Source organism: Euprymna scolopes, chromosome 35 (assembly GCF_053919585.1).
Source record: "Euprymna scolopes isolate OS-2025 chromosome 35, ASM5391958v1, whole genome shotgun sequence".
Classification (NCBI taxonomy): Eukaryota; Metazoa; Mollusca; class Cephalopoda; order Sepiida; family Sepiolidae; genus Euprymna; species Euprymna scolopes.
In genome coordinates this window covers 29,952,347-29,976,833 of record NC_136516.1, presented here as the reverse complement: position 1 = coordinate 29,976,833, position 24,487 = coordinate 29,952,347, and the positions used below count along the sequence as shown (strand labels likewise).

Genomic DNA, 24,487 nt, shown 5'->3' with positions numbered 1-24,487 from the left:
ACATTTTCACAATATGTCGCATCCAGGCAAACGAGCCACTGTAAAAATAATAACAGATCGCTTTGTTTGGCCGAATATGAATGCAGATATTCGAAATTGGACCAAGACGTGTGTATCCTGTCAGAAAAATAAAATACACAGGCACACGAAGTCACCGCTGGGCACTTTCAGTGCGCCTGATGCCAGGTTCACCAATATCCATGTTGACTTGGTGGGGCCATTACCGCCCTCAAAAGGACACACCCACATTCTCACCATAGTCGACAGGTTCAGCAGATGGCCAACAGCCATACCCGTGAAAGACACATCGGCAGCGACAGTAGCTGGAACAATACTAAAAGACTGGATAGCAATTTTTGGAGTACCGTCAATACTCACAACGGACAGAGGTTCGCAATTTCAATCGAAACTCTTCGCAGAGTTCAACCAATTGTTGGGAACACGAGTCTTAACAACGCGGACTGGTCAGATAATTTACCATTAAGCAATTTTTGGAGTACCGTCAATACTCACAACGGACAGAGGTTCGCAATTTCAATCGAAACTCTTCGCAGAGTTCAACCAATTGTTGGGAACACGAGTCTTAACAACGCGGACTGGTCAGATAATTTACCATTAATCCTATTAATGATCCGAAACACAATAAAAGAAGACTTACAAAGCACACCAGCAGAGCTAGTTTTTGGATCCATAGTCACACTACCTGGACAGTATTTTAATGCATACACAGATATTTCACCCACGGCTACATTTGTGACGGAATTAAAGAACAAAATGTCTTCTCTCAAATTTACCCCCACCAGGAGGGCTGACAAACAAACCTATATACCGAACGACCTTCACACATGCAAATTTGTGTTTATCAGGAATGATACGGTCAAAAAGCCATTTTGTCCAAATTACACTGGACCATACCAAGTTTTGGACAGAAGTGAAAAATATTTTACTGTCCAACGGAAAGACAGGAAAGACAACATCGCGATCGACCGAATTAAACCAGCATACATTGAGGAATACCCTCAGACAATTTCCCCACCAGAACAAATTCCCTTAGAACATGGGAGACCAGCAGAAAATGACGAGGACACCAAACCCACGACAAAAACGGGTAGGAAAGTCCACTGGCCGAAACATTTCAAGGAATACATTACATATTAAAAAAAAAAAAAATTTTTTTCCAATCTGGGGGGAGTATTTGTGCCAGTTGGCACAGTTTAATATTCAAAGTTAAAATCGTTAAATACAATTTAGGCGCGCAGTGCAATTGATTGTTTCGGCGCGTTAAAAAAATGAAAAATGACACCCATGCAAATTCCGGCGTGACCTTTATATACCAAAGGTGCGTACGTAGTTGAAAGCACCCCATGTGATGTCTTCCGTCCAATGGAATTCCTCCTAGGACACATTTTAAAACTGATTTTCTAGAGCTCGTTTGAAGCCAATCAAACCAAATATAAACATGCACAAACACAAAATCTATCTCTTTAGTCTCTTAGCCTTTCGAGCATTCTTTCGTCTCTTTAAACTCTTCCGACTCATTCAACGCTTTCTCATTAGGACTTACCACGCGTGCAAACATCAATTATTTCATTTCCACTGCTCCGCGCATTAATACTCTCTTTTAACAGACGAACATTAATATTGTCTATGTTACATATTTGAACATTCAAAGAACACAAAAAAGAGACTCTCCACTTTTCATATGAACTCAAAAAAAAGAACTCTGAAATATTGAGAACTATGTTTTAACTTGTTATTATTTGTTATTTCTATTCCGGAAATAAACCTCCGTTTGTGTTGCACATAAGATTTCTTATTTTTATTTTTATTATTTGTGGAGGAAGTCAGTTCCCAAAAAAAGGCCAGGCGACCCCCACACTTTCACTTCCACGATTATGGACTGTTTTTCTCAGAAAATAATCACATTAATTTGAAGCCATGCATGACACTCTGAACATAAAAATCAGTAATTTCAAACCTCATATGATTCACACGAAATCTTAACCATGCTATTCCTGCATTATCAATACTCCACACAAGAAAACACTCATGTTGGAACAATTTAAACTAATATTCTTGACACGTAAATAAATGTTGTTTATTTCATATTAATACAGTGATTTCAAGTTCTTTGTCAAATGTCGTTATTTTCCAGATTATATTTTTTCTTTATGTAGGGATGTGGATTGGTGACACCCTTCTATTAATCATCGATCTCGTTAAATTTACCTTTAATGGTCCCTTGAATACGCTACTACTTTTTACTTCAATAACATTTCAGTACCTATAACCTCAGTCCTAAAAACTGATAGATCCCAATTATGAATTGGTGAAAGCCGACTCACACCCTTACAAGTTAGTGACTCCATGGTCAGTACCTACAATTGGTAACTCCTACCGTGAGTCCTACAGATGCACCAGCCCAGATGTGGCGACAATACTCCATGCATGGTCGAATTGTAGCTTTGTAGAGATATAGCATATTCTCATGTATGAGTAATTTTCTAGCACAGTAGAGGGAGTCTACCTTCTTTGCAGCAGCCTTCACAATATCTCAATGCATTTGTTCCAATTCATGTTATCTGTGAATGTTAAGCTGAGGAGTTTGAACGATGAACTTTCAGGTAGGGCGTTATTTGTCATGGCAATTTTTCTTTTGATTTCAAACAAAGCCACTTTTAATCTTATTTATTTCCTCTATCAATCTTTTATTATTTTATCTTTTGCGGGTTTTTCTACCAGGTCGTATTTGTCTGAATATCTTAGACAAAATTGTACTATTCGAACCCTCGAAACATCTAACTCTAATGAAGCTATTGTAAATGCCTACAGACGAGATGAAAAATAAACCCTATGTGTCAAGGAAGGCGGACAACTATAGTCGGCTGTCATAACAATGTGCAACAGCAAGGAAAATGTATTTCTGACGACTTTCAAGTTGGAAGTAACTAGATTATACTCCTCTACATAATTTTATGGAGAAGTTTTTCTTTTTGTCATTTTTTTTTTTTAAGTAAAACTATTTTTGGTGTAACAAAAAAATAAAAACAAAAACGACATGGATGCCAGATTGGATAAACGTTATTCTGAACACTTTAAAAAACAGATTAATTTTATGCTTTGTTTTTTTTTTGGGGGGGGGTGTTTTTTTTTGTCGTGATGTTTTAATAAATATTTCATAACAAGAAATACAATTTAAGATCAGCAATTTATTTTATTTAAATGTAGGCAAAAATCAAAGTAAAAAAATTGTGATATTCCAACATTAGTAAGTACATGACAATTGAAGATTATATAATAAATGCGAAACTATTTGTTAACTCTGCACGAATGGAATCACGTGATGCCGGATGACCCGGCGCTTTTATGAATGTCGACCACTTAAACCTTGCGAGGTTTGTTTTTTTTTCAACGTTGAAGTCTTGTGATTTTTTTTAACTTCTACGATTATATAATTTGTTTTGAAGAAAGTCAACAGAAATGTTTGCGCACAATGCTATTCAACCGCAGGTTTGTTTGTTTGCTTTTATTCTGTTTCTGGTTTCCCAACCGGTGGTCTCGTATGCGACCCATCGTCAATGTCACCCACACGGCCATGTGAAAGAAAAAGGAAGAAATCCGAAAGTCGGGGATCGTTTTATATTAGATTTAAAAAAGAAACTGAACCCCCTTTTTATAATGGGAAGGAAACATTTATAACTATTTACTTTCGATTTTCCTTATGTGCACGTTTTTCTGCGATTTTTTTTTTCCTATGATTTTTTTAAAAGTGCATTATTAAAATAATAAAATTATTTTTGCATCAAATTTTATTGATTTTTTTTTTTTTTTTCGTTTTGGACCTAGAAACAATCCATTTTATTTAGAACAAAATATTTGGAAATGAAACTAAAACTTCTGATTTTTTTTTTTTTTTTTTCCAATTGTACTATAGTGGCCGTTAAAATGTCTCGCTTAAATTTTAACCTTGTTGGGATCAGGAATAGCAATTGTACTTCGTGTACAGAACTCAATTGTACTTTGCGTTGAATTTTTTAACGAATTGTTTCATTTCCTCCTCATCTTGTTTTCGTATGTAAAAGAGGACTTTAAATGTTTGTCAAGCAAAAAAAAAAAAAAAAAAAAAAAATTGGTTTTGTTGGCGTAATTGTTGTTGATAGAATTTTGCAGCACAAATTTTCATGTTCTTACAATTGTTGCTTTAGTCTAGTGTTTATTTATACAAATAATTTAGCTACACATTTGACATATTTAAGCTCTAGCTGGAAATCAAAACATATTGAACGAATCCTCCCCAAAATTATTAATACAATTATGTGGCAACTCCTCGTGTGTCTGTACTATTAATCGAATACTTATCGAAATAAAAAAAATAATAATACCATAGTGTAAAATAAAAGGAAGTTTCAAAAATCTTATTTTATGAATCGGTGCTTTTGCTATTTTTGGTAAATTTGTACATGTGCATATCAGTACCACCGCTACCAAAAATATAAATGCGTTTCTACTTTTTTAGGCGATTACATGTAAACAATCTTGGCGAAAAAAATCAAGAAAATTAAATTAATTTTTTTTTTCTTTTGTTAGAATGAAGGATCCGTTAAACATGTAAATTTAACGTGAAATTATCGCTGATGTCCGAGCCAGCAGTTTCTAATTGAATCGCGCTTTAAGGATATATAATCAGTTTTTATTTATTTTATATATATATATATATATATATATATAGGGAGATAGTGTTAAATTCGAAAAAGTTGTCAAAAAACAAATATATAACAAATAAATGTTATCAAAGGCAAGATAAATTACTTTTCTACCAAACTGGATATAATTTTCGTGTTTTTATTCAATTTAACATGTTTATTCAGCTCGAAAAACACATGCAGTGTTTACCGATGTATTGGAAAATTCAAAATAGCGGCCGACTATCTCTTAAACACGGTAAGTTCGGGAAAAGGTGTTATAAATAATAAAATAGACAAAATACTGTTAGAAATTCGCTCAATATATATTACTGTGACATAGGTTGACATATATTCGGTGATTTTTAATAGTATTTTGTCTATTTTATTATTTATAACACCTTTTCCCGAACTTACCGTGTTTAAGAGATAGTCGGCCGCCATTTTGAATTTTCCAATACATCGATAAACACTGCATGTTTTTCGAGCTGAATAAACATGTTAAATTGAATAAAAACACGAAAATTATATCCAGTTTGGTAGAAAAGTAATTTATCTTGCCTTTGATAACATTTATTTGTTATATATTTGTTTTTTGACAACTTTTTCGAATCTGTGTACAGTAATACAAACCAAACTTTACTACTAAACCTAAAACCGAGTGAAAATATTTACAACCCCGCCCCCTCAAAGAGAAATAACTAATTTTCATTAAAACCAGAAATTGGACACCTGTTATGATGTTTACACGGGTATAATTAGAAGCCACTCGGTTGAGGTACAGCAAAACTTGGAATTAATAGCAAAGAGAAAAACTACTTGAATTCAACAACACGAGTAAAACTTCGAATTAACAAAACATTGCTCCCACAAAGAAAAAAGTACTCAAGTTTGACAACAAGGCAAGTAACAAACTTCGAAAATAAATTAATTTGAAAGAAATTGCTCTGTCTTTACTAACAACAGAGCTCCGCGACTAGAAAAACTCAAACCGGGAGAAAGCATGGCAAAAATAGAGTGAATATATCGAAGACGCATTTGTAGTGTTTGATATAATTGATGATAAATGATAACTAACATTTTTTCGATTTTTTTTTTTTACCGGGGGGGGGGGCAAAGATATCCTCAAAACCTAAACACAAGAGATGCGACCAGGCCTACATACTAAATAAAAATAGCACTGGACAAATATTTCATCCAGAAAACAAATAGTCTTTGAAAGACATAAATGTAAAATGCTTAATCAAGAAAATGAGTTAGCACACGACTATGTTACACATCTATGCATGCAAGAAGCAAAATGGAACTTCCGCAAATACAATCTAAACAAGGCCATAATAGACTAATTAATAGAAAACACTTGTCAAGCAAATTGAAGTGCTACCTCCATTCAGTCTCGAAAGACAAAGGATACCCCCTGAAGTGTGGAGCAAGTGTTGCACAATCTCCAATCACACCTCTCCTAAATCGGCACTGTATAAGTCCAGTGGCAAGGAGAAGTCTAGGACTACTGGAAACAATGCCAAGATAAGCGGAGAGCACATACAGCACCTGGAAGTCCTAAATGGTCACCCATTTAGTACTGACCAGGTTCAATATTGTTTAACTGTGGTGATTCAGCGGGAACCAGTGTATCAACGTGATTATGCCATATTGGTACAAGGTCGACTTAGCCTGTCTCTCAAAAGTCACTCACAAACACAGATAGCAGATCTGGTTAAGTTCCTCAAGTAGAATTGTCACATCATATCTACCATAGCAGTCCTACTGACAATTCAAGTAGTCATAGCGTTGTATTTGCTCTGAGCAATCAAGTGAAAGTTGAACTCCTTGCATGGGATCCAATCTCTCCCCACCTAGTCCAAATATGTTTACATGGCGCACTCTTTAATATATCCATCATCGCAGTCTACGCCCCCACTCTTGATGCCACCAACGATATTAAGGATGCTTTCTATGACAAATTCCATCATGAGATTTGGTGGTAGTCACAGGTAATTTCAACATGATTGTTGGAGATATTAATACAAGACACCTTATTAACTGGTTTGCCATCAGAGATCACTGTTCAAATGGAGACCATCTCGCTGATTTTGCAGCAATAAATCAATTTTTAATCTCAAGAACCCATTTTCAACATCCCAGATGTGATTTGGTATTCCAATGACGGTGTCACTTAAAACCAGATTGACCACATCCTCATCAAGTCTCGGTGATTGATCACATCCTCATCAAGTCTCGGTGATTGATCACATCCTCATCAAGTCTAGCATGCTTGACTGCCATGTGTATCATGTGGCAGAAACTGACAATGACAATTGCTCTGATGTCCTGGTCCGTGCAAAACTACATCTGATTAAAGGCAAATAAGAAGACACATCAGCTATTGAAATATGATGTAGCACAGCTCAAAAATGAAGCTACTCAAAACTCCTTTCAAAGCCATCTATCCAACCGGTTCAATAGTCTAGAAGCATCTCATTCAACTGGTAAAAATGTCCAAGACCTGTGACAATCCTTCAAAAGCAATGTCAACAAAGTAACAGATCAAACTATTGGCATCACCAAAAGATGTATCAAAGATTGGATATCAGGCCATACAATTAAGCTCGCAAACCAAACAAGATGTTCCAGCTCTGATGATTTTTGCCAAATGCATTGCAAAACTACCCACTCTGTGAGAGCTGAGCACAATATTTATTGACAAAAAGTTGCCGAAAACATGGATCAAGCTGTACAGTATTCTTAGATCAGCCATAAAACCATTTGAAAGCTGCAATGAAGTAATCTTCAATCAACATAGTGAACCTATCATAAATCTTGACAAACGCCTCCAACGTTGTTGCTTAACCATTCCAGTCAAACTCTCAGATCCCAACTGTTCCTTCTGCAGTTTATAACTGTGACATAAGTCCTCCCCCCCCTCCACATACACATGCACTACTGTTGAAATCTTGGATGCCATAAAAAAACTGAAAAAAAATAAAGCAGCCAGAGATAAACTTTCATCTGCAATCTTCAAACATTCTTCAGATGTAATTGTCCAAATCCTCACCCATGTCTGGGAAACTGAAAAACTCCCTCAGGACTGGAGTAATGCCATTCTGCTTCCCTTCTATAAGAAAGGTAATAAATGCTACTGCAATAATTGTTGCGGTATCAGCCTTATTAATATCAGTATAAAAATCTCTGCTAGCATTCTGTTGAAGCAGTTTCAAAGACACATGGACATGGCTAAACCAATACAGATTTTGCCCAGATCGAGGATGTAATGACCAGATTTTCACTCTACCAAGAATGCTTGAGCATCGCTGTAGTTACCAGCAAAAGACTATCATCTGCTTCATTGACTTCACTGTTGCATTTGACTGCTTGTGAAGCTCTTTGGAAGGTCACGCATGCCAATAGCATGCCCACAAAACTGCTTGCTCTAATTAAAGACTAATATCTCTCCACCCGCACTAAAGTTTGTATGTATGGTCAAGAGTCGTGCTTCTTTGACGTGTGACAAGGATGCATTCTCTTGCCTACACTCTCCAATTATACCATCAATTGGATCACATCAAACGCCTTGGTCAGCTTTCATGGTGTAGCAGGAAGTCGTGAACTAGAAATATCAGATCTCGATTATGCTGATAATGTTGCTATATTGAGTGAAAGCTTCACTAACAATCAGCCATTGACATGCAATCATGTGCCTGAAAGATTGGTATGAAGATAAATGCCAATAAGACAAAGTTACTGACAGCAAGCCTTCTTCCAAATAAAAAACAGCCAGTTGTTCTCAACCTGGAAGAAATATAATGATGGTTAACACAAAACTTAACCTATTTTTGTAGGAACCAATTTATTTAACTATATTTCCACAGTGTGATGACGTATGAAAGTGAAATCTGGCCAGGGAGAATTGAGAAAGATAGGCTTGGATTTGATAACCTTAGAAGAGGGTTAAATTTGGATATTATAGGGAGATGAGTGCAGAACTAGCAGTATCAGAATTTTTGTAGGAATTTTTGACACCCCTAACACGAAACTGCGAATACAATATAAAAATCTCGGAATTTCTCTGTTAAAAGTGGGTTATTTATTTTCTTTATGGATTATACTTCCAAAATGAACTATTACAGTTGTTTTAAAAGTAATAGAAATATTTTTTTTTTTTTTTTTTTTAAACAGTAATGAATTTTCCGAACTCAATATTTTTCAATTTTTAAACTGTAAAAATCTATCAAAATTTTTCTATTGATTCTATTTTTACGATATTTTCAGGGTCAATGTGAAATTTTATGTTCTTTCCAATAAATCGAATATAATATTTTAGACAAACGTTTTTTTTTTTTTAAATTCACGACCTCCCCCCCATCCCAATTTTTAAGTGTCTATTAAAAAGTAAATACTTAATTTAGTAACCCGAAAGTAAATAATTAATTTACTCACAAATTGAAGAGAAAAAGTCAATACATAATATACTCAAATTTAAAAAAAAAAAAAACTGTTCTTTTAGAATTTTACCTGTAAAGTTTGAAGTTTAAAACCTTTTTTTTAAACCACGTTATTTGTTTTTTTTTTTTTTTAATGGAACCTTGGTCATTGCTCCTTTAATTGAAAAATAAAAATTAGGGCTTGAATTACATTTTTCGAGGAGTTATAAGCTTGGAAAGACAGGGGGTCGAATAATTCACGCCTCCCATTTTGTAAATGTCTAATAATAATTAATTTAGACCCCGATAAGTACATAATTATTTACTCACAAATTGAAGAGAAAAGGTCAATACATAATATATTCAAATTTAAAACAAAAAAAACATAGTGTTCTTGTAGAATTTTACCTGTAAAGTCCGAAGTTTAAAACCTTTTTAAAAAAAAACACTTTTTTTTTTTTTTTTTAATGAAATCTTGGTCCTTGCTCCTTTAATTGAAAAAAAAATTAGGGCTTGAATTGCATTTTTCGAGGAGTTATAAGCTTGGAAAGATGGGGTGGAATTATTCGCTATTTTCACGAAATTTCTGACACTGCTAGTGCAGAACAGAGGACTTCAATCATGTGGCCACGTTGAAAGAATTAATCAGTTCTTGGGTTAGTAAATGTAGAACAGTTGAGTTAGCAGGTTTAGTTCATAAAGGAAGGCCAAGAAAAACACAGGAGGAAGTGATAAGAAGGGATTAATAAAATAACTCAATTTCTAAAGGCTATCCAATCCATGCTAGTTTGTAAAAATGACATTAAACTGAATATGATATCACCAGTACTGAGGATTAAACCTCCAACTTTCAATAGACCATCACTTAGAATTAATTATTACTTAGCAAATTTATCCATATCGATGTGTCTTAATGGATAAAGTTGTTAAATAAAAATTGGTTCTCGGTGACCTTTTTTACAGGTTCAAACTTCAATCCTTAATACAGATCATATTAGGAGTAAAATAAAAATTACTTAAGACTTCTACCTGGTCATAGCTGACAAGACAAGAATAATTTGCTCCCATGTATTAAAGAAAGAGTTCAGTTCTAAATCTATATAATTATAAAACTCAAATGACCTTGTAATGAGTGTTGTAACCACACATTCGGTTTACGACTTCCGGTTGTGCATGTGTACATAAACATAAACCCATAACAGCGTAAACAAATAAACACAAATTGCTACTTTTGCAGAATTTGACATGCGCACTGAAATATTAGCCTTATTATTTAGAAATTATTATTTAACATGGGAAGGGTGGGGATGCTTTGCAACTATTTTGTATTACAACTATACTGTCGCAATTTTCTTACAAATAAATCAACTTTGACACGTTGACAATTATAAGAGCATTTTACAACGGCAATTTTACCCATGTTCTTCCTTTTTTTTTTCTTTTTTATTTTGTTTAAATTTATTCTCCATTTTTAATACACCTTTCTTAAAAACATTCATACATTTTCTTCTACACTACCAACATAAATAAATAACCCCGAAAATGTTTTTTTTTTTAAATAAATAATCAACAGAATAAAACATTGTTTTACTGTGTACGTTTTCAGTGTCCCAATTGTTTTTTTTTTCGTGTTTAAATTATCCAAATAAACAATTGTTAATACTTTCTGCATTTTTTTTTTTTTTTTTTACATCGTTCATTTCCACATTGTCTTAATTAGTTTTATTGACCTATTAACATAAATTAAATATTTGACCCAATGGGTCATGAATGTTTGTTTAAAATAAATGAAAAAAGTTACATTTTATTTTCATTTTCTATTTAAAAAGCCATTCTTAACATGGGGAGTGTTTTTTACTATACTTTACTTTCAACTAACAATTTCATTTAAAAAAGATATATCAAAATTTGAATTTAACTTGAAGTATTACAGTGTCTGTTCAGTGCACATTTACCTATAAGTATGGCAAACCACTTATAATTCAATGGCTGTAAGGTTTTTTTTGTTTTTTGTTTTTTTTTTCAAAAATAAACAATTATAAGCAGAACAACTCATAGAAATCTATCTATATTCTTTTTTCATTTTAATATACTTTCATAGAAATGTTTGTTATGTCACAAAAATTATTTTCTTTACATCAGAAATGTCATGCTCATACATTAATTCCATAGCTAATCTAACATACTGACCCAACGGGTCACAGGTAGTCTAGTTTTGTATAAACTCCCAAGTTTGAGATGACACATCTGAAAAATGAGGTTATATAGACCTTTTAAAACTTCAGCAGTTTCTATTGAATGTTTCGGTTACTGTTGTCTATACAGTTCTGAAGCTGTCTGGACTCTGTGATTTGGGGAGGTTTTTGATTATAAAGGGGAAAAAACTTGCTATTTTTGTACTATTTTGTAATTGGTTAATCTGTTTTAACATCTGTATGTTGTTTTAAATTACAGTGTAGTTAGAATAAGTATACTACCCTTCCAATTAACTAGTAGCTTTTTTTCTTCTATAAGACAAAGATTTAGCCTGGCAGTAATTATGGTTTGGCAGAGATTTTAATGATTCTTAATTTTCATTACACAAAAGCTGTTTATGTAACACAACAAAATATTTACCAAAATCACTAAGAATGGCATTTGAAAAAGAATCATGAGATCGTTTTTTTTTTTTTTTTTTTTTTTTTTAGTTGTAATACAATAACTGACAAAAGAAAATGTTGTCCTAATTTAAATACCTACCATGGAGTTAATGAATGTTGATGTAATCGGGGATGTGTGATTGCTGCTTTTTTATGAAATAAAGATGGTAGAATTACACTTTTTCTTTTCTTTTTTTCTTCTTCTTTTTTTTAAGAAAAGAGTGATTTCTGCCAAATTGCTAGAGCTTTGTTTCTTCCTCTCTTGTTTTATTTTTCTCTCCTGTTTTACCTCTTTTTTTCCTCTTTCTGTCTAGACTTGATTTGTTTTACTTTGCCTCACTTTAAAGTAGGGAGAAGTTTAAACACTTATCAATAAACAACTTCCTGCTACCACCACACACACACACACACACACACACACATAGGCACTTGTAGTCTTTATCTTACTAATGGACATTTTTTTTTGTTTATTTATTCAAAATAAACTTTTTACATAAATGAAGTTAAAATATATTAGTTCATAATTTTATTATGAAAAAAGGTTATTGTAGATTAACACCCTTTGCTAAATAATAAAAAACATCAGATTTTATCTTTTTTTTTTTTTCTTAAGTGATTATAACACTCTTTAAACTTGGCAGAAAGTAAAAGAAAAAATTATTTTAAAATTTAGATAAGTCTTGCATATGAATTTGACATAAAATAATCCTCCATTTCTTGCCTATTTTACCTTTTTTTTTTTTTTTTTTTTTTTTTTTGGTCCTTCGATTTGAATAGCGTCCGTTATTCCAGACGATTGCCAGATAACCGTCCATTAGTTTTTCCTGAAATTTTGTCAGAAATTGTATTTCATTAAATAGATGTGCACAGTAAAAAAATTTTTTGGTCCTCCGATTTGAAGTGGCGTCTGTTATTCCAGACGATTGCCAGATAACCGTCCATTAGTTTTTCCTGAAATTTTGTCAGAAATTGTATTTCATTAAATAGATGTGCACAGTAAAAAAAATTTTTTTTTTTTGCAAAAATTCCGGTTGCATCCCCATGGGTTCAAAAGAGGTCAAAAATGCCCCGTTTTGCCCCATAACTTTTGATCCATCCATTAAATTTTTCTGAAACTGGGCCAAAATGTGGAGCCCATTGTTCTTAATATAAATCTAGTATGGGTGACCCTGGCAAAATTCTGGTTCGCGTCCCTGGGGGCTTTTAGTGCTAAAAACTTCTTTTTGTGACTCTTTTTTCATATTTCTCAACAAAAACTTGATATGTCTGACTATATAGTGGTCTTTCACAGTGGTCAACTCAAATATACACGTTAAGGCCTGAAACTATACCGTTATCCATTTACACTGGGATTCGGCATCCCCAGGGGCTCAGAAGGGGGTAAAAAATGGCCTAAAATGACACTTTTCGGCCCATATAGCGTTTGATCCATCCATTAGATTTTCCTGAAATTTGGTCAAAATGGGGTGGGGGGCAGGCATTGTTCTTCAGATAAATTCAGTATGGGTGACCCTGGCAAAATTGTGGTTCATATCCCTCTGGGACTTTTAGGGCTAAAAAAACATGCCTTTTTGGAGCTCTTTTTTTCATATTACTTAAAAACTTGATAGGTATGTCTATATAGTGGTTTTCCATGGTGCTAAATTCAAATATACATGTCTTAAGGTGTGAAACTGCACTGTTTGTCCATTTTCACTGAGATTTGGTATTCCCAGAAGCTCAAAAGGGGTCACAAATGCCCTAAAATTGCAAAAAATTACACTTTTTACTCCATAACTTTTGCCCAATCTATTAGATTTTTCTGAAACTTGGCAAAAATGTGAAGGCAACATTGGCCCTTTACACTTCTCACATTCATCATTTCTTCACTAGTTTTTGTGGCGTCATCTCACATGCAGCACCAAAGGGGGACCTCGCACGCGCAGCTTGTTTTTTAAGAGATAAATTCTGTGCATGGGGAGGGGGGGCATTTTTAGGTGGTCACTCGGACTTCTGGTTAGTGGTTATGGAAATTTCTTTTTCTTTCCTAGAACTTAACATTTGGATGAGTGTTTTTTTTTTTTTTTTTTTTTTTTTTTTTTTTTTTTTTTACAAAGGCATCACCACATTATCAAGGCCCAGAGGCCACTCAAGGATAAAGGTTAAAGAGTGTACAGTAGAAATTGGTCAATATAGTAATCATTAGTAATGAAAATTTGGTAAATTTAATAACTTATATGGAACGGCTCATCAAGAACTTATTTACTTTAGACTTGAACACAACTAATGAGTGGTATGGAAAGTAATTATTATTTATTACTAACCTTTCACTATGACCCTAACCCCCACCAAAGAAAAAAAGATGCAAGGAATTTATCTCCTATAGCAAACTTGGGGAGGGGGTTAATTGCTCTAAAAATCTAGAATGGCCCAGAAATAGGGATCACTTTATCTTAAATTTCACACATGTGAAGGAATATAGATCTCCAGGTTGGAAAATTTATTTCCATTTCAATTTGTTTTGACCATTCACCATTACGTTTAAATGATAATTTCTATCACTATTCTTTTTTATAACATTTTTTTTTTTTAATTTATTATTCCTGAGCAATAAGAGAGGGCCTACAACATAATTTTACATTAATTGGACAAAAACTCCTACATTATGCAGAGCTATGATTTTACAATTTCTGTAAATATTTTTTAAACTTTACTCCCTACACATTTATCATAATCGATCTGAAATTTGTAATGATAATTGCACTTAAGATTAAAATAAAAAACATCAGAAAATGTTTAGTGCATTTCATGACATACAGATTTCAGAAATCTTTTTCTTTTAAGCAATTAGTAGTAAATTAAAATAAATGTAAGTTAGGTAGTCTATGAATTTTGAAGATTACAAAGTTTTTTTTTTGTTTGTTTGCTTTTGCAGGTAGCAGCTGCTATTTCTCAATTAACGTCTTTGATGACAACTTTCCGACCAGCCTTACACAATTTTTTGGTATCTCGGCATTATAAAACTTGGGTATCAACTGGCAAGCCAGCTTCTTCTGCTAAGTTTCATCAGATTGTTGAAGAGCATTCAAGTTCTTGTCAGAATGAATCAGTAAGTTACAATTTGGTATTCATTTATGTATTGCTGGCATGAGATAATAGACATGAAATTAATTAACAATATTTATTCTCATCCACAAAATGATTTTTCAATAAAGACACCTGTTTCAACTTCATTTTGTGTGTGTGTGTGTGTGTGTGTGTGTGTGTGTATAAACATGTCCTCAGATATGCTGTGCATCTTGTATATAAATAATTTCTTATGGAAGTATCATTAAGTCAGTTGGTTCTTGGTTTTTACTTTAATTCATCATAAACAAGGCGTATTGCGACTGAGATGTAACGAGCAACTGCAAATAAGGGTTTATATCTATAGGAGCATCCCTAAGACATGTGTAGCAAGATGTCTGTTTATGTTACATTTAAATTTCTGGCTGTTAGTACAGTCACAGAGCAGGGAGGGATTTCCAAAGACCAGCAGTTTGAGGAAAGAAATTATTAGAGTAGAAAGTCTTCCAGTATCTGGGCTCTCTACAGTGAGAGGTGGAAATTGGTTAATTGTTAGATGTATTTATGTTGAGTGGCCACCAGAGCAGCAATTTCATCGGAGCTCATAGAAGTACTTGTAAAATAAGTACAGATATGCAACATGCAGTGATGAGGTGGAGCTTGGTAGACAGTATGGGACCTCTTAAAGTAGAAGTTTTTCTTGGATCCTGTCTAAGAGGGAGAGACTAATGGCTGGTGCACCAGCCCAGATGTTACAACAATACTCCATGCATTACAAATTTCAGGAGTCGAGTCCTTGGGTTAGCAAGCCCACAGTTGTGAAAAGTAGAGAAATCAATAAAATAATAACCAAAAAAAATTCACAAATGAAGAAATGCTGAAAATCATATTAAATGAACAGTGAGTGTGCCTATTATTTATTATTGAATGTAAATTTTGACATTAAAAATTTCTCTGAAGAAAAATGTGCACCCGAACTTAATGAAGGGCATTTGTTTTGCTTAAATATGTGAGATCGTTAAAAGTCAATTTCATGAAACTAAAGAAAAGCGAAAAGTAAATTTATAAGAAAAAAAATCATTTGTTTGAATTTTTTTTTCTTGCTGGCTGTCCAGCAAAAAAGAAATACATTAAGTATACAACATAGAGACAAGAGTGATTCTATATAAAGATTGTTACAATATATAAAGAGAAAAGTTGACTTCATCAAAATAGGCATGTCTAAAATTCAGGAGTATATGTTTTTTTTCTTTATGCAAAAGGAAAAAATAAAACATTGGGATGGAATGATAAGGAGAGTGAGTTGTAAGAAGGGAACATGTACTTGATATTTGCTGACAAAATGGTGTTCATTAAAATTATCATTTCTTTGTAATTGAAATGAATCTCCAAGCAGAATCTATGAACTAAATCTGATAAAAAAAAATAATTTAGGAAGCAGCCATGTTGGAGAGCCATATTTTATTTTGTTATGTTAGATCAGATATTTTTATTCTAAGATAAGTGAAACTTAACAAGTAAATTTGAACAAAAACTGCCAAGGAAAATGTTTAATGTGATGCGGTAATGTAATTATTGTTGATAACAATTATCTCATGATATAAATGTGAAATAAAATTCAATAAGTACTATTAATATAAAAATATCAAATGGACTTTTTTTTTTTATGGTAAACCATTATTGATCCCCCGACAAAACGAGAATGAACCTGTAAATTCATCCTTGTCTGTTCATCCGTTTGTTTGTCCACACTTTTCTCAATAACTACGCCTTGCAATTTTTTGAAATTTTGCACAAACATTAAACATGATATGAGTAAAAAAGTAACAGAACAGATTTTCCAAGGAAAACTTCTGGGTGCCTTTTGGGTTAAAATGGCTAAAATTGACACTGTTGTACTTATTAAAAAAAATTGATGCCCTGAATTTCAATAAAACTTTCTGAAAAGTTGTTACTAACTGATTTCTATATAATTTTGTTTGTCTATACTTCACAATAACTCTTGGATGTGCCCCATGGGCTGTTTAGGGCTAATAAAAACGCTTCATTTTTGGGACTATTTTACTATATTTGTCCAAAATTTTCTGTATGTTTTTTTAGCAGTTTTGCACGATGCTGAACTCAAATTTAAACATGTTAAGGCCTTGGGGACTTTTGGGGCTAAATGGGGGGAGGGGGCTGATGGGCTTAGTCATTTCTTTTTTTGCATATGTTAAGGCCTAAAACTGCACCGTTTATTCATTTTCACCAGGATTTGACGCCCCCTGGGGACTTTTGGGGCTAAATGGGGGGAGGGGGCTGATGGGCTTAGTCATTTCTTTTTTTGCATATGTTAAGGCCTAAAACTGCACCGTTTATTCATTTTCACCAGGATTTGACGTCCCCTGGGGACTTTTGGGGCTAAATGGGGGGGAGGGGGCAAGGCTAAACTTGGTCTTTTTTTTATGCCTCGTTCATTGTGAACTTACGGGGTACCATGCATGCTTCACTTGTTCCTTCCTATACACATTGAAAGGAACAATCTGTATATAGAATTAAAATCTAGTGTAATATATAAACAATGGTAAGAAGGAAAAAGAACTAATTGCAGTAATTTAACCAAAAATCACCCTATTAAGAACAGTTCTGGTGACTGGGTTATGGAAATAGATATTGGTATGAGAGTGAAAATAACTGTGACCTCCTTTGTAAAAGACCAAGTTGAAAAAAAGCAGTTTACCCAGAAAAAATGTAAGAAATTTTGAAAAGGAACAAAATAATCATTTTTTTTTTTTTTTTTTTTTAAGAATACATAAACAATTGGCCTCAATGACTGTTTGAATGGATTAGCATGTGAATATTTTGGTTTGAAAGCTATAATAGCCAATAAAATAAGGGAACAATTGACTTTATTTCATTATATAGATATATATGATAAATATAGATCTTATAGGTCACAGGTTGTCTAGTATAAATTAAATGTCAGTATAAATTCTATGAATTAAACTTCTTTTTTTTTCTTTTTTTTTTTTATAAAAACAGCACAAGAGATTCAGTCTAGTAATCTTTTATTCAATTAAGAATTTTACTACTTGTCTACTTGACAAGCGGAAATGTACAGCTTTTATAGCTTAGATTATCAAAGAGGAGATAATCCATATTCACAACATTCTCCCCCACCAAATTTGTCACTGATAGGGAAGAAAGTCCCTTAAATGTCCAGGCTCCCTATCAGCTCACAGTGGCCGCCTCAGCAGCCAATGATTCAGGATCAGAGTACTCAAGCAGGGAGGCTCTTCAGTGGGAGCCTGTCTAGAGCGTACTGGGAGTTTGCCTCTATGAGCTCTACCTCATCCACCAAGGGATCGTTCCTGGTGTAATGTGTATGCCGTCTCAGAAACACAATACCGGGACGAGAGAGCCAAGATGGAAGCAAAATTCCCACTAAACTCCATCGCTGAAAAAGTACAAACCTTTTGTGTGGGGTAGCATTTGTTGTGGTACACAATAGAGATCGAATGGTGTATAATGCGGCAGGAAGGAGATCTTCCCAAAATCAATTGAACATCGGTTATTTGATGCAGTCAATTGAACGGTTTTCTAAATAATGCTGTTATAGCTTTCTCATTGGCTGTTACCCTTAGGGTTGTAGGGAATTGTCTGGCTTATAGCTATTCTTCGTTCCTGTAGAAATTGTCGAAGATGCTCTGACATGAACAAAAACTCTCATATGTATGTAGGCAGGAACTCTGAAGATGGCGAATAGTGAGCAGAGGCATTGCATAATTGCAGTAGCCGATATGTTTGAGCAAGGGAAGGCAAACGGAAACTGAATATTTGTCGACAACATTTAATATATATATCGGTTCCTTGTTTTGCTTGGTAGCGGTCCTTTAAAATTAAGATTGAGTCTTTTAAACAATTGTGTTGTTTTGTTAATATGCCAGTTTTGGGTTTATAAAACCGAGGCTTTATTTCAGCACACGTTCAGCGGGAATTTGTAATTCTTTTTACCTTCTCCACTGAGAAAGGCAAGTTTCTATACCTCATAGCATGAACCATTCAAGTAATGCCTGTGTGACATTATTATGTAGCATTTGGAGTTAATCCCTGCTTGATGCCATACAGCATACTCTTGACAGTGTATCAGGTATTAAGTTCTTCTTGTCGGGTCGGTAGCTGACATCAAAAGAGAAACAAGATAGTTCAATTCTCCACTTCGCTATTTTCTCATTGTTTATTTTGTTTGTAGTCTTAGAGTTCAGCATAAAAGCAACTGATCTTTGGTCAGTCTAAATGAGCATTTGTCGTCATTTAGGGTAAGGTTGTATTTGTCGACAGCGGACATGAACCGTTTGAGATTTTCGTTGTGTTCCTTTTTATCATGGCCACATACTGTGACATTGTTAATGCACACAAATGTGCCTTTCAGTTTCTCATCCGTTATGATTTGGTCTATCCTTTGGAAGTTGGCTACCACATTCGTAACGCCAAAAAGAATTCTGCAAAATTGATATAGCCGACCATTTGCCTCGAAAGCTGTATATAGTTTGTCTATGTCTAATGGCGATCTAAGGGTACAAACTTTTCAAGTCCAGAGAGTTAAACATATAATATTTGCCTATTTCGTCTATCATTTCTGTCTGGGTAGTGGGAAGGCGTCCAAAAGAGTAAATCTATTTATGATTTAGGAGTAATCTATAACCATTCTCTTTTTATGGATTTCAGAAGTGGTTATAACTACCAGGGCTCTCCAGGGTGATTTGCTAGGCTCAATTATACCTTTTTCAAGTAGTCTTTTTATCTTAGAGTCAATGAATTTCTTATTATAGGAAAAACGCCTGCTTCTCACTGCTATGAGTTTGCAGTTTTCAGTTAGGTTTTCGAAAAGTGACAGGTACTGGATTTTTGCTGTCACCAATCCACAAATTTTCAATGCGGGCATTGAACCGCCAAATGGAATTTCAATCTGTGAGTGTTGCTGCAAAAATCATGTCTCGGTATTATTTTGCAACCAAAGGTTTTTCATTACGGATAATTTAGTGGTTTTATAGGAGATGTCACTAAATAGTAAGTCCACCAAACAATAACCACCTACTTATGCAAACAATAACGCATTTGCCATTGTTACTCTGTTGGGGGAGGGAAAAAAATACAATTTGTTGGTTTTTACCAAGCTTTCTTTGATAAAATTTTCTGAGCTTCCGGTATCGAGCAGAGCATTTGTAGATCTCCCGTTAATTTTCACTTTTACAATAGTTTTTGAAAGGCAGTCAAGGGAGATGGCTCAAGTTGCAGATTTTGATGAGTAGCTTTGTATAGAGTTTTAGAAGACTTGCATACATTTGAAAAATAACCAAGTTTTCCATATTTATGACAACGCGTATCCTTGGCAGGTCATGAAACTCGTAGGTGTTTAGATAAGCCACAAAAATAGCAGATGTTCCTTTTTAAAGCGAAAGTGACCGATTTTTCTTGAAACTTCATTGGACTATCGTCATGAGGAGGGTGCAGTAGGAACAAGTAGGTTTAGTGCGGCACCCATGGTGTCTGTCTCTAAATGAGAACTAGACTGCTGTATAGCACCTTCGAAAGTATATGCTTGCTCATAAGCTGTTTTAAGTGTAAGTGTCTTATTCTCAAGAAGACGTCTTACTTGAGCATTACGTAAGCCATTAATAAAGGCGCCCAAGATGTGTTACTTTTGGGCTTCTAATGCCGTCATTGAGCATTTTGGTTCTTGTTGTCGAGTCGCAAGTAGATGTCTAGAAATATCTCATTTTTGACTTTATGTATGTAGCATTCAGTACATCGATTGCTTTTTTATAGGTAACGCAATCCAAGATAATTTTGTTGACTGTGTGAAACAGGTAGTTGGTTAGGAATGCATGCTTATTGATGAGACATTTTGGTCTTTCTGAATGTAGAATCTAGATAACATTTGTAAATGTCTCCTGCCAATGTTTCCAGCATTTGTCGGCTGAATTGTTTTCTGGATATGTGGTAAATTGCTCCGGTCGCATAAATTGTTCCATTCTTAATTGAATAAATTGTAATGAAAACAGCACAAGAGATTCTATCTAATAATCTTTCATTCAAGTAAGAATCTTACTACTTGTCTACTTGACAAGCGAAAATATACAGCTTTTATAGCTTGGATTATCAAAAAGGAGATAATTCATGTTCACAATGTGGGAATTGCTCAAAATAAGGCATGATGTAAGTTGATGTAAGGAGTTAAAAAGAACAAAAGATGATTGTTGCAAAGACAGGAGATACCTATTTACCTTAGGCTTAAAGCGATCCAGATTATAGATTACTCCTTCATAATTTTACTATTTGCTATATGCAATTTTCCTGCCGTTATTTTCAATGAAAATTAAACCTTTCTTATTTATTGGTTTGGTACTTTAAAAAAAAAAATTTTTTGTTTTAATAAATAAAAAAAAAAAAAAGCAATTAAACTAAAAATGATTTTTTTTTTTTTTTTTTTTTTTTTTTTTTCCAGGAGAATACTGTGATAGGTGCAATGCCGAAATCTAGTGGCTTCCTTGATATTCCCACAGACATTAGTATAATGGAATTGTCTCCTCTTTTGACTCTTCTAAACACGTCAAACTTTAAAAGTAATCACTCGAAATGGCTTGAATCGCATATTTCTGCTGAGACTTTCTTTGAAAATCGATCAGGTAAGTGGAGGATGAGATTACATATAATTACGTCTGTTCTAACTTGAAGACATTTACATTCTTTTTAGAAATGATATTGTTTTATGGTTTCAAACTAACATTTGAATTTAAGATAAAAGATAATTACGTTCTTGTCACATCAACTGAAAAGAGCAGTTTTTTTGTTTACTATCTTGTTTTTGTGAAATTAGCTATGAAATAATGTTTATACAAAGTAGTAACTAGGGTGAACATAAAGTTATACTCCTGGAAACCTTTTTATTAAATCTATTTTGTGTTTTACGGATTGGATTTGTTATGAATTATAAAGATCGGCAGTTACCAATTTGTAGGCTGCGTGTTCGATTACTTGAAGGTCGTCATTTGTAGTTAGATAACGTAACAAACAATCAACAATAAAGAGCATGTTTTATGGGTACAATGAAAAAGACACTTAAAAGGATAACGTTAAAAAAGAGAATGTAAGAATTGAGTTACATATACACATAAGACGTTTAATTTAACTATAGAAGGTGAGAACATTAAGAATGCATTTTGTGTACATGTGAGTATATATCATTCATGAAGTTAATTGTCTGTTATATGTATGAGCTCATTGTATACATGCATATGGAGTTATTGCATATATACTCTTATGCATATGTGTCTGGATGTGTTGAATGTTCATCGTGTGTACGTATGTAGGTATATACAATAGTTCATCCTTACCGTCAAAGGATTATGCTTCTGTCAAGGTGTGAGTTAAAAGTGTGTCCCTCACATGGACACGAAAGGACGTTTTGTCAAGTTGATGGCAAGTGAGAAAAGAGAAAGAGATATAGAAAAAAGCGGAACAGGAAGTAGAGAATGACACCTGTTGGACAAATAGGAATTCACAAATTGTGTGCGTGTGTTCGGTCTGAGTAAACGCATGTGCCCATAGCGTCCTTTAAACATCATGTAGGAAATTGTTATGGACGTTTTACCTAGAAGAAGAGGCAAAAAAAATGCAGAAGTATGCTGTGAGTACATTATATGCAAGTGTAATTAAGTCATTTAAGTTAGTGATGGTTGATAAAGAAGAATACGAAGAAGAAAAGAATTTTAAAAAAAAAAAAAAAAAAAAAAAAAAAAAAGGCCACTTATTGCTGACTACCGAACAGTGAGAAAAACAACCTCTTTATTTACTTACCAGCATTAAAGAAAAACTAAATCTAGCCAGAGTGGCGATATATTCATAAAAAAATGAACAGTTTTGCAGTGTTTCTTTAAAAGAACTAATAGATATGTGTATTGTTCGCAGTAAAGAGTCTGAAAATTGTTGGCATATTTCTATGTGTGATAAGCAGAGGTTTCTAGGGGTTTTTTTGTCAAAGCTATATTGACATTTAGCTTCCTCATTCTGAAAATGTTTGAAAATGCAATCTATTAAACCATGAAACGAATCTGAGCAGCCAATCAAAGTGCTTGAACACAAAAAAATGTAAATAACAGGGAACATTCAATATTTACAGATTTAATGTGTATTAGCTGACTGGTAATAAAACAAAAGAATAAAATTAAATATGTGTAATAATGGAACCCAATGAAACATTTGGTAACTGTAAACGTGAGACGAAAGAGGACATAAAAATGATGAAGGAAGTATGTTGCTCTCACCTAAGTATGACTTTTTTGGGAAAGCGATTCTCCTCTGAATTATTGTAGGAATTTAGTAAATTGAATCAAATTGATAAAAACTGCAAAACATGCATTAGATATTGGCAGATAGTGTGGCCATGTTGGATTAATGTGTAGCGCTAGTGTTTCTTTTCTTATAATATTTTTTCAGAGACTGAAAGAATTTGTTTTATTAATTTTTGATGTTCAACTTCAAAAGATCATAACTCCTTTCATAATAAACTTTATTAATCAAAATAAGAACCATTAGAATCGACACATTTTTACCAACAAGAAATAAGTTTATTTGTGAAAATGTGGAGTTCTGGAAGCGATGAGGTCATTGAAGGCCAATTCAACATCATCTCGGCTTTTTTCGCACCGGAAGTTGTCGAGATGCTTGAAAAAGTGATAATCGGTGGTTGAGAGGTCCGGTGAATATGGCTGATGAGGCAGTCTCGTAGCCCAATTCGTTTAGTTTTTGCAGGGTCATTTGGGCAACATGCAGGCGAGTGTTGTCATGGAGGAGAATTCATATTGATCAATCTCGGGCACATACGTTGGAGCTTTTGGTGCATTTCGTCAATTTGTCGGCAGTACTTCTCTGCTATAATCGTTTCGCCTGGATACCAGAAGCTGTGATGGATGAGACCGGCCGCAGACCACCAAACAGTCACCATAACCTTTTTTTTATGCAATTTTGGCTTCGGGAAGTGTTGTGGAGCTTCTCCAGCATTCAACCACTGTGCTGAACATCGCCGGTTGTCTTACAGGATCCACTTCTCATCACACGTCACAATCTGCTCCAGAAATGGAGCATAGAAGACGCCTGAAAACGACTACTTTTTTGATTATCATTCAATTCACGCGGCACTCCAACTTTTTTGACTTCCCTATTTGCTTTAAATGGCGAACACCTGTTGAGTGGTCGACCTCAAGTTCAACAGCAACTTCTCTGTGGTTTTGCGAAGATTGGCTTCAATTAAGGCTTTCAAATGTTCGTTATCAACTGCAGTCAGCTGGCCCCCAACTGTCTTCATCTTCAAAGTTTTTGTCACTATTGTGAAATTTCTTGAACTACCGTTGTGCCACATGTCCGTTAGTGGTTCCTGAGCCAAATGCATCGTTGATATCACAAACTGTCTCGGCAGCTTTTCGGCCTAGTTTGAACTGGAACAAGAAAATCGTGCATATTTGAATTTTTATGCATGCTGTCGAAAAGCCTGCAAAAAAAATGAAGAGATTGAGAACTGAAACAAATAACACAATTCAATAGAGTGAAAAACGCGCTTCAAAATGATATATAACATGGCTATATATATATATATATATATATATATATATATATATATATATATATATATATATATATATGTGTGTATATATATATATAT

At 34.0% G+C, this 24,487-nt stretch overlaps 1 protein-coding gene across 1 annotated transcript in view; it reads left to right on the top strand.

Moving 5' to 3' along the window:
• The first annotated feature begins 2,855 nt into the window (after window positions 1-2,855).
• The window catches only part of LOC145259599 (ATP-dependent zinc metalloprotease YME1L-like), a 97,911-nt gene continuing 76,279 nt past the window's right edge, over window positions 2,856-24,487 (top strand). The window contains exons 1-3 of the mRNA XM_080117254.1: window positions 2,856-3,510; window positions 14,657-14,830; window positions 21,275-21,455. Coding sequence (XP_079973380.1) covers window positions 3,481-3,510; window positions 14,657-14,830; window positions 21,275-21,455 — 385 coding nt within the window. The 5' untranslated portion in view covers window positions 2,856-3,480. The remainder of the gene's footprint in view (window positions 3,511-14,656; window positions 14,831-21,274; window positions 21,456-24,487) is intronic.